Source organism: Punica granatum, chromosome 1 (genome assembly GCF_007655135.1).
Source record: "Punica granatum isolate Tunisia-2019 chromosome 1, ASM765513v2, whole genome shotgun sequence".
Lineage (NCBI taxonomy): Eukaryota > Viridiplantae > Streptophyta > Magnoliopsida > Myrtales > Lythraceae > Punica > Punica granatum.
In genome coordinates, this window is record NC_045127.1 from 7,383,855 (window position 1) to 7,395,512 (window position 11,658).

Consider the following 11,658-nt stretch of genomic DNA (forward strand, 5'->3'; position numbering starts at 1 on the left):
GTCTTACATGACGTAAGTAGATACCCGTTAAATTATTATTCATTCAGCTGCATGATGCTGTTTATCGTACAATAAGAAAATGCATGTAATCTAGGGATAGATCTTCTGAGGTTTGTCAGGAGTTTTCAAAACTGATGGCCCCGAAACCAAATAATTAATTTTATTTTCTGAGATAATGACCTTGTGATTGATAATATCAGTTTCCACCGTCAGCATCACTTATTATATAGTCATTGTAGATTGCTAATTGTATACGACATGTTAAAAAGAAATATAAATGGATGTGATGCATCACAATTTTAAAACTTAAGGTCGTGCTTTGATAATCAAGAGACGGCTTACTATTTTTGGACAGCTTACTTACTATTTCTGGACACAATGGAGAGAAAGAAAGTGTATAGCACGCAGTTGTACTCACTATCGCTTGAATTTAATCGCCTGAATTTAAAAGACGATGAATCTATCGAAAAAAGTTGATGAATTAATTCGCTTAATACTAATATAACTTATTGTGGTTTTTATCTCTTTATTTCTCTTTTTTCTTTGCTAGATCCATCATCAAAATAATTAAAGAAAGCATATATTACCCGCATTTTAGAAGTTCGAAAATCACCAAAAACACTTCTTCGTTAGGGCCACCCGACATCCGGATAATTACTTGTCTTAGCTAATAAATTATACATGCCCCGTATTATTACCTAAAAAATTGGACAAATGAAAAAAAAAAATATCGCCAAGAAAAGATCCTCGCGAGAGCTTTGGTGTGATTCGCGCTTTTGCTGTCCTTAGCGAACTGAACATTGCGAATTAAATCGATGCAACAAATGTATCACCTAATGTAAATTAGAATTTTTTTTATTGGATTAAGCAATTTCAAATGACGATTTGGTGCTAAATAAATTGACGATCTCATCAGATGGATATGTCATATAGTTTTCAAAATGCGATCCTTAAGTGTTATAAATCAGTTAACTAACTAAAATTACCCCTCACTTGATAATCGATTTAATAGCATTGACTATGAGATACTTTAAGTACACGATTTTTCGATCAATATTTGATTATTATTAATTTTTCCGTCACAGTTAATTGTTGAGCCGAAAGGTGGACGGGGAGGAGAGAGAGAATCTTCACCGGGCTGCAGAAGCTTTGGAACATCGTCCGGCTGTCTCTCTCGGACTGTCCGCGGCCCACGTGAACAAAACCCTCTCCCCCGGCCCCACAAAGATCCTCCGTATCCAATCCCCCGGGCCCCACCCTCCCTCGGCAATTCATAAACTCGCGGGTCCCACCCCCTCCATGAGGACCCAAACAATATGTAGCCGTAAGCGTAACCCTCCCCCACATGTGATCGCATTTGCATGAAACGTGCTACACATTTATTAAACTCGGACAACAATATCGTGTGTATGGGTGTGCCTGCTTGCCCTGCCACAGCTTCCCATTATTTATCTTATTGTGAATATGCATTCGAGAAAATTCATGCAAAAGCCAAAAAACATGAGTTTTTTTTTATATGTTAGATGGTATTTGCTTGGTCATAATCTCGTGGAGCCGTGACGTGCCCTGATCGGGACTTGTTATTATTGGCGCATATATATTGTACTATATATGATACAAACGTGTCACCCCACATGTCCCACGTGAATTCCACGTGCTCACCATTCCCCTCTGCTCTCCTCTCAAATATCGTCTTTCTCTGGTCTCTCTCCTCTGTCCTATGAACGGAAGGCCTGCGTCAGATATCCTCGACACATAAGAGAAGAAAAACCAGTCAGAGACAGCAGCTTACTATTCAGTAGCTCTCTCTGTCTTTTTCTTTTTCTTCTTTTCCTCCCTTTTCTTTAAAAAAAACCCTTTTCCGAAAATCATTAAAAAAAAATAAAAAGACTTTTTTTATAATAACGTGAAGAAAAAGTAAAAAGTAAAAAGTAAAAAGTAAAACCCGGAGAGATTCTGTATCTGTGCACTGTTGCCTACAAAATCTTTAAAGTGTAATCCTCCCCGGGAATTTCACGTTAGCCCTCTCTCATCCCTTCACCACCTTTGGGTTTCATTCCCTATAAATACCCCTCTCCCATAGTTCATAAATCTTCGAGATCAATATCGGGGTTCGAAGTCGAGATCAAGTCATCGTTCTTCATTTCCCGATTCAATCTCGTTTTCTGTGGATACCGTTCTCTCTTGTTGTGTCGTTCTCCCGGAGTCAAGATATATATAATCTGTAGGTAGTATTTAGCTGTTCTTGTCGGTGTCGGAGTGGCGATTAGTAGAAGTAGGGTTCTTTCTTATGTGCTAAACATGGTGGCGAGACTTCTCCTGACGTTCGCGATATGTAGGCTCATAGTGACCGTAGGGTTGAACGTCGAACCAGCCGAGCTCCTGAGGCTTGGGTTCGGCGGGGGCCATGTCAGCACGGAGCGGCACGACCTCGAGGCGGCATCCCTCGACTTTGGTCTGATGGCGCGGGCCGAGGCGTCCCCGCTCGTCGTCTTCCACCCTTCCTTGGCCGAGGACGTGGCGCGTGCTGTCAGGGCAGCTTATTCTGGGGGGTTCGTGGTCTCTGCCCGGGGACACGGGCACTCGATCAACGGGCAGGCTCGTGCAGCCGGAGGAGTGGTGGTGAAGATGACGTCAGGAGGCGGCGGTGGGAGGGTGGCAGCAGAGGAGGGGTACGTGGACGCGTGGGGCGGGGAGTTGTGGATCGATGTGCTGAGGAGGACGTTGGAGTACGGAATGGCGCCGAGGTCGTGGACGGATTATCTGTATCTGACGGTGGGAGGGACGTTGTCGAACGCCGGCATCAGTGGGCAGGCGTTCCATCACGGGCCGCAGATTAGCAATGTCCACGAGCTTGACGTCGTTACTGGTACATATATCCACTTATCATGACGTCCTTTTCCTTTGCATGTGAAACTCTTATTTCTTTATAATTAATTCCCCCTATTTTTTGAAAATTTTCTGAATTTCTACATACCGCTATTTTTAAATATTAATCAGGGTTCTTCTCATATAGATGTCAACGAGCTATATCTTTACTATAAGACTGCTACATAGTTAGATTTGTACCAGCCTTTAATTTTAATTAAAAGGTTTCCATCGGAAGTTTCAGAGTGATGAGAATGATTACTGCTGCAGCAGAAAAACCGCTATCTCGACTACAATGGCTTATTAAGTTAGTTTTCTATTTTGGTTAATTATTAAGACAAGGACATTCGAAGTTCATATAGCTCCATATAAAGGGTATATTCTCACATGGGTTTCGCCAATTACTCATGAGTTAGGGATTGGGATAAGGGACGCAAACGACATGGCAATACAATATTTTATCGTTTTACAATTATTCCCATGCAATCATGGGCTACTCAAATTCTTAATAGAGTTCGACCATTCTGTTTTTGGTTCGCCTCCCCCCTTCTGATTTTTAGCCATGTTCTTTCATAATTTGCGATGTCCTCTTGTCCCAGATAAAATTCCGTGCACATGCTGATCCCTAATTAATTATGCCAAAAAACAGGAAAGGGTGAAATATTGACATGCTCGGAGGGACAAAACCCGGAGCTGTTCCATGCCGCACTTGGCGGTTTAGGCCAGTTCGGGATCATCACTAGGGCTCGAATAGCCCTCGAACCGGCCCCTCAAAGGGTATGTACTTACGTGTTGTTCTGCACATTGTCTTATCGAACTTGAATATGAAGACCCATGATATATGGATATACGGACGTCATGATTTGGCCATTACATGTTCAATTATTATATATCCTAGATAGAATTTGAAACTTTCTCGTAGAATTGTGTCGATTATATGTGAGAATTGAAGTGGGGTTATGGTTGGGTGTGAGGTGGATTACATATTGCTTTTTTGATGACAAAAACCTAAGAAAAGCGAGAGGGGGCTCTCCTAGTCCTAGATTATAAGTTAGCTAAATGGCCTAATCAAAGACAAAATAGAGTTGGGGTTGGGTCCATATGAGCTTTATAACACCATATTGATTCAATTCATTTCATTCAAACGGCTGTGTTAAAGCTGGCATGTTATTGACGTGTCTTTACTTTGCCTCTAACGTGCGTCCCTTTCACTCCTTTTCGCGGGGCACACTTTTGGCAGTTCTTTCTCCTCGAAAAGATGATCTACGTTGTACAACATATCTATACATACATATATATATATATATATGTACAATCATTTATAGACGATAAATGCATTTTCCAAATCAAGTCCACGCGTCTAAATTTAATATGATACAGCTATCCGTCACATTTCAGATATGATTATATGGTATCGGGTTAGTTTAACAACGTTCCACTCTTTTCATAATGGTGCAGGTGAGATGGATCCGAGTACTCTATTCTGATTTCTCCACATTCACGGCAGATCAGGAATATCTCATATCACTGCATGATCGAAAGTTCGACTATGTGGAGGGATTCGTCATAGTGGATGAGGGCCTAATTAACAATTGGAGGTCCTCCTTCTTCTCCCCTCGCAACCCTGTCAAGATCTCCTCCCTCGGCACCAATGGAGGTGTCTTGTATTGCTTGGAGGTCACCAAGAACTATGGCGAATCGAACGCTGACTCAATCGATGAGGTACTTAATTAATTATTTATCCCGCACTTCAACTATTTCAATATATGCTATATATTGCGGTTCATGCTAGCTAGCTAACGTATAGATACTCAAATGTCGTACGTGACATTTGGCCCACATGTAACATTAAAGGGGGACTTAATATATAATTAATTGTCCATTATATAATGATGCTTAAAAAGCCTTAAACATCGCTTTGAATATGGGTCTTTTTAGGCGGCTTGCTGTCTTCTACTTAATTAGTTAACTACATCGTTGGCATTATTTGTTAGGTAATTCCACCTTTGTGTCCAAAATAGTATCATTACGTGTCCACATGTAATTCTCCTCAATCCGATGAATTAAGAAAGACTCGAGGGGAAAGAAGTTACGTCTTGGGCATGGTCACAACTTATTTAGTAAAAGAAGATCATGTAAAATCATCCCGCTCGGCCATACATATCATCACAAACTTAGGAAAAAGACAGTAAAAATACTATTCCAACCCGCTTATTATTATAATTTGAGTGCTTTTACATCGAGTGTTGGATCTTTGTCACTTTAATAAATTAATCGTCAATTCGAGGCCAATTATATGTACTTAAAAGTAGAAAAACGGTGTCGACGAAAACGACTTGCCAATGTGAATGCCGGTCATTGTTTCTCTTTGATGGTTCTTTTAAATTAGGTAACCCTCTCACTTTCTATACAAAACCAAATTAATAAGAATATTCCACTAATGTCACCATTCCTTCTGCTATACATCAGTAATTCATTCCAAAACAAATAGAAGGGCGAAGGATGATGGTAATTAAACTTTAATTTCTCCTTTGAGGGTGACTGACTAATGGAGATTAGTTGTTAAACTAATGATGTCGATTCGTCTTGAGGTATGTTAATTAAATTAAACGGGTATACGATAATACGGAAACAAATTTTCACTAGAAAACATGGAAAATCTAATGTGATCTATCGTCCCACCATCTGATTCCAACAGTGATCACGCCCTTTATATTTTCTTTTAACCCTTCAGATTATTTAATTCAACTACATGCCACTAAATTTTATATATATATATATATATATATGTATGTATGTATGTATAAGCCGTCCAATTACTCCAAACCACCAAGAATAATTATTCGGGTTAGTTAAATTTCTTTTTTTTTTCCCAAAAAAATTGGTTGGAATCGAACCTATCCTGACAAAAGCAACACGGTTTGGTAGCAGCCTTTTCTTTCTTGTACTTTCATGTCATTATTTTAACACCTTCTCTTCACTAATTGATGACTGCATGCATGGATTGATTATATTAGTCCGCATCCATGTGGTCTTTAATTAATTAGTCAATGTTTAAAAATATTTTCCACAGGAGGTTGAGGCCTTGATGAAGAACCTGAATTTTATACCGTCTTCGGTGTTCTCAACCGACCTTCTGTACGTGGATTTCCTGGACCGGGTCCACAAGGCCGAGCTCAAGCTGCGGTCTAAGAACCTGTGGGAAGTGCCTCACCCGTGGCTCAACCTCTTCGTGCCCAAGTCGAGGATAGCCGACTTCGACAGAGGTGTGTTCAAGGGCATCCTGGGGAACAAGAACAAGACCAGTGGGCCCATCCTCATCTACCCGATGAACAAAGACAAGTGAGTACAAATAGATTTCATTTACATGATGTTTTTACTGGCAAAGTTGGATTGCATGGTAGGAACATATATAATAAGCCAACAGTAGATTCATAAATACGCGTCGTGCCTCTTAATTACAAATGGTAGTAAACCTATATTTTTCTAATTAATAATGTTCGTGTAAATTCGAGCCTACGTACAAATAATCCATAGGTGCCTTAATGATCTTAAATAGCCCAATAATTTAGTGGGAAGAGGGAATGTCCTGCAAGACAACAGACTTTGAGCTGGCCATATAGACACCATCCTACGTTGGGGAATTATGGGATATAAATATTTGGCAAAGAGACAAAAGTTGTTACCAAAGTTCATTATATCTTTTTGTCATTTTAGAATCCAGCTGGGAATGATTAGAGGCATTATTTTTTCTCTAGAAAAAAAGTTTAAACAAGAATAAAATAAAAAAAGGGAATTCGGGTAACGAACATAGAAACTAAGGTGGATATTGATGCGATAGGGTAATCAACGATATTAGATTGAGAAATTTTATCATGAAACGGATCGAGCCTAGAATGAAGAATATGAAGGATCCAATGATCTGTACCGAAATACGGATACGGTGACATGATAATAGTATAGAAAGAACATACATGTAAAAAAGGATCCAGGTTTGGTTGGGTACTTCAATGAAAATGGACATGAAATATAACAGAAGAAATCAAGAAAGACAGCTCGACGCAATGGTACGAATTTTCATCCGTAATTAAGAAATTTTAAATTTAATTTTTATTAGCAGAACACGACAATAGAAGCCGAAGCATCAGTATAGGAAATTAATGATGATCAATGGGGGGGGGGGGGGGGGGGGGGGGGGGGGGGGGGGGGGGGGGAGGAGATCCTTTGTGTCAGAAGATCTTCTCAGCGGGGCCTACGGATGAGAATGCATGCCTGTCTTCTTCTTCTTCGTGCTTCCTAACATTGTCAGAAAGGGGCTCCAGAAACATAGGTAAAAGGGCCCTTCTTCCCTGGCGTTTAGTTATGACAGATAATGTCTATAACGACCGCGTCACCGCCGATGGAGAGGTATGTGTGTGCGGGACCCTTGATATGATCAGAACCATCAAATCCCAACTACCGCCCGATTCCATCAGCCACATCATGAAAGAAATTATTGCGCTCCTTCTCGGACAGTCTTTGGCCACCTCTAGATTGTCTCATTAGTTCGGACCTTTAATACTAAGATGATTGCTCCTATGACTCGGGAGATTGTTCGACGACGATAGGAAGGACAGTAGAATTTTCCTTCGGCAGTAAATTCCCTTTTTTTTTTTTTAATTATTTTCGTGGATCTCTATACCAGTTCAAAATATAAGCATTGGTGTTTGAGGGGAACCAAATTATAAAGAGGTCCATCTCGACGGTGCTCCATTTCAATACAGCAGTTCGGGTTGTTTGTTCTATGCGCATTCGTTATCACACATTACCATATGGCGCGTCAATTTCATATGACTAATCTTTACAATTCAATGTTCGGATGAAGGTGGGATGAAAGGACCTCCGTGGTGACGCCGGATGAGGACATCTTCTACTTGGTGGCATTGCTAAGATCGGCTTTGGACAATGGGGAAGAGACCCAGAGCTTGGAGTATCTGACGGATCAGAACCATAGAATCCTCGAGTTCTGCGTCCAAGAAGGGATTGATATCAAGCAGTACCTGCCTCACTACACGTCGGAGGCAGAGTGGGCCGGTCACTTCGGGGCTAAGTGGGACAAGTTTCGCCGAAACAAGATGCAGTTCGACCCAAAGCACATATTGGCAACTGGGCAGGGGATATTTAAGCCAGGCCTCATCCCTCAGCCCCGCGCGGCCGCTTGGTGATCGCACACATCGGACATGAACCTGGGAGACAGCGGAATGAATCTAGGGATATTTGTACATAAATATAATTATTAGGGGGGGAGAAGGGCAAATAGTGAGGAGACACGTGGATATTTTTATTTTTATTTTTATTTTTTGGTCATGATTGATTAAATAATGATCAAGCCAATTATTCGAAGCTCGAAAAGGGGGTTTTTTCACGGTGTGGTGGGGGACAGGACGGCGTTGGGCATCTGTTCGGGTGAGACCGGTAACCCGACGGCTGATGCGAGCTTGCATCTTCGACTGGGTCCCGCGCAGGTACATGACCTGTCGTCCGGCTATGCTTAGCTGGCCCATGATTTTCCGACCGCCGTAGACCTGTCCCAAGCACAGAATATACCGGGGAGACATTCTCTGCGCCTCTTTTCTTTCTTTTTTCTTTTTGGGGTCTTTGCAGCCTCTGGAGGAGGGCCGAGCTGACATTACTGTTTTACCCTTCCAGTTTCTTCTTGTTTCACTTTATCTATTTAATGAATCATTTTCATGGGTAATACGTGCTCAGGGTTTATTAGACTCCCTTTGTTAGTTGTCTGCGTTTTCTATTTTTGACGAGTAATGTATGATGGTAGAAGATGCGCATCCCTCATATCGAACACAAAGACACATCAGTTTATTTGATCTCGTAGAATCAGTCAGTCGCAACAGTCACAACTCACGACTTTTAAGGAGAAACTCTATGGATATAACATGAGTTTCATAGAAATGTCACAAGCAGGTATACGAGCAAACTATGTAATGTTTACTATCTTGGTACTTCCAGTAAGTAACAGACACTGCCCCACCAAATTGCAGCCCCTGAAACTACTGAGTACCAAAATCTACCGAGATTCGAGAAACACAAAGTTTATTTTCCAGTTCTTCTATTTCTCCAAGTCTCATTCCCTATGATCTTGCTGCTTTTTTTTTCTAAAAGGATGGAAACTGCAATTGTACAATCTATGCACATACAATCTCCATTTTCTCATGGATTAAGCCGCTCCTGATACAAATCCCAGAGGCAAAGTAACTGTGGCTATACTGTATCGTCGTGGAACCACCATCTAGTCTCCTTGGGAGATCGGCCTCTGCAGTTCTTCACATAGCGATCGTTATCTGCAGGGAGTTGCTGCAGAAAAGGAAAAGTGACAAATGAACCTCGGCAATGATGCTTTCCCACCAGTTCGAAGTTGAGCAATCGTATAAAGTCAAAGAACGTACCTTTACAGTTGAGCTCGATAACATGGACAGGATGCTGATACAGATAGAACTGACGGTCATTGCTGGGGACCATGAATCATACAAAATATCTGCAATGATAAATGGATATGTTTAGAGGTGAACGTGGATCTATCATCTATACCAAGTAAATAAGAGATTAAGATAACTGAGAGGGACAAAAGAGAGTTCAGCTCTTTGTTTCTGTCTTGATAGATTGGCTTGTTCTTTTGAGATTCTTCCTTTCTCAGCCAAACAGATTCCTGCTCCCTAGAAACCTAGATGCCTTTGGGATTTAGACTGCCCTACAAACAATAAAGTCCATATGCCAAGCTTTATGTAGTTCTTCCTTCTCGGTCTCAGTAGCATCTTTTCAAAATTAAACCGACATTCCCAACTTTTTTTGACCTTCTCTTTTGTTCCATAATAACTCTAGGAACTCTGGTGCACAGCTTTATCTAAATTGTTATAAAGGCCAAACCATACATTTACTAAATTCACAAATCATCCTCCTCAAACGAAGACATCGAATGACCACTGTTTTAACCCATGTTAACATGTAGCTCAAGTTGAAGAGCGGTCCAACCTTAGATTCATACATCTCGGGACAGAAATATGACAGATTAACACCACTCATGAAAGTCATCCTCGATAATCCAAAACCTAAGCGCTGTTCCAGGCAATTAATTAGCTTGTAGGCAATGCCCAGTAGAGCTCCATAAATTTGAACATGCTCCCAGTTCGTGATGAGGATATTATCAGCAGAAGTGGTTTTCTTACTTATTCAAATGGACCTAAATTGAGGAACAGAGCAGGTGACTAAGCTGAGCGACTTCATTTAGCCAGAAAGGAAGAATGCAAGAAAGAAGAACAGCGTCTACCAACTGTGAAGTACTATAATGGAAGCATCTTGAGGCAGTTCTAGAGCAAGAAAAAAGACGTATTTGTGTTTCTCTATGTGTTAGAGAGATGCACTCACGCAGAAGGTGGGATGGAGCAGTGGGGGGAGAAAGAGGACAGCTATAACTTAAGCTATCATGAAATTTTAGAACGAAGAGGCGAGCTCGTTCTGCTTGCTTCCACAAAAGAGTAGGCAAGAGTAAAGAACGGTCACAAAGACAAAAAGGCCAACATTCCAAGGAAAATCTCTGCAAATGCCAAAGACTACATTCCTAACGGTTGCTAATGCACAGCATTACGAGATAAGGAATTGCAGAAACCTCATCTCTTCTATTCATAACCTTCAAGCATTGAGCTAAACACAAGTCTCCACCATGTCGTTGAATGCACAGGAGACCAAACAATTTGGCTTCGATTTAAATTCAAGGAGACAGATTATAGTCATAAGTCATTCTAGACAGGGAGAGCAGACGCATTCTTAAATTAAATTCCAAAAAAAGGGGATCATGTAAGCATCTAAATCATTTTCTTTCTCACTCCACGTCACGAGTTCATGATTTTATAGAGAGCTCATTCAGTTAATCCTTTCAATGAAGCACAGATAGTAGAATTTCTACTAAAAATCGAAGGTTTTGTGCATTACCTAAACAGATGTGCCCGTTGCTGTATATATGAGGATGCAATGGAGCCGGTGGAATGAAAATCACCTGCCAATCAAAAGGAAGCAGTAAGCTACGACTGAATTGCGTAATCGTTCATGCACAGGTTCTCTAATTAGAACGGATAGTTACCTGCGGCGCCTCCATGGGGTAGTGCTCGGGGAAATCCACCTGAAGCTGGTAGGATTCGTCGGCGTACAGAGTTCCCGGAGCTCCGTTCACCTCGATCACCCATCTACGGGCACAAAATCACAACACGAAACAGCAAGGATCAGTCGCTCGATCGAGCTATAGGTTTCGAGCAGAAAATGAACTCTGACAGGGATCAGGACAGCGAAACCTCTGGAGATTATCGGTGAGTTTGAGCTTGAACCCGGAGGGAGGGTTCACCTGCCACTCGACGAGCTCCTTCTGCAGCCTGTTGCATGCGATCTTGCTTAGAGCCTACGCAATCAGACCCAGAGATTCCCCGTCAGCCGCCATTGATTGATTATTTAAATCATCAAAATCGTCAGACGTGAGAGACCAGAGAGAGCCGTGTCGAATCAATATACACCAAACGCAAACTCAATTCCGTACAAAAGCAAGCGAAAGCAACTTGAACAGAGAGAGAGAGAGAGAGGGACATGGACCTTGCGTGAAGCTGGAGAAGAGCTGGTCATGGCTTCCTTCCTTGCTTCCTCAGCGACTCTGCTGTTGAGAGAGAGAGAGAGAGAATCAGAGACGTTTTATATGATCTTATGATTGGTCGGAGGAGGGACAATCGAACGATCTGGACATGGCCCGATAGA

The 11,658-nt window shown here is 41.5% G+C and overlaps 2 protein-coding genes across 2 annotated transcripts; one reads left to right on the forward strand and one right to left on the reverse strand.

Moving 5' to 3' along the window:
• The first annotated feature begins 2,009 nt into the window (after positions 1-2,009).
• LOC116194602 (cytokinin dehydrogenase 5) lies at positions 2,010-8,605 on the forward strand. The gene is made up of 5 exons (XM_031523453.1): positions 2,010-2,869; positions 3,518-3,645; positions 4,327-4,590; positions 5,942-6,210; positions 7,733-8,605. The coding sequence occupies exons 1-5, from the start codon at positions 2,302-2,304 to the stop codon at positions 8,070-8,072; spliced, it is 1,569 nt and encodes a 522-aa protein (XP_031379313.1). The 5' UTR covers positions 2,010-2,301; the 3' UTR covers positions 8,073-8,605.
• A 168-nt stretch (positions 8,606-8,773) lies between these two features.
• On the reverse strand, positions 8,774-11,658 carry LOC116194613 (probable ubiquitin-conjugating enzyme E2 18). Its single transcript, XM_031523464.1, has 6 exons — positions 11,500-11,658; positions 11,208-11,311; positions 11,000-11,102; positions 10,852-10,915; positions 9,312-9,400; positions 8,774-9,219 (listed from the first exon to the last, which is right to left on the reverse strand). The coding sequence occupies exons 1-6, from the start codon at positions 11,527-11,529 to the stop codon at positions 9,127-9,129; spliced, it is 483 nt and encodes a 160-aa protein (XP_031379324.1). The 5' UTR covers positions 11,530-11,658; the 3' UTR covers positions 8,774-9,126.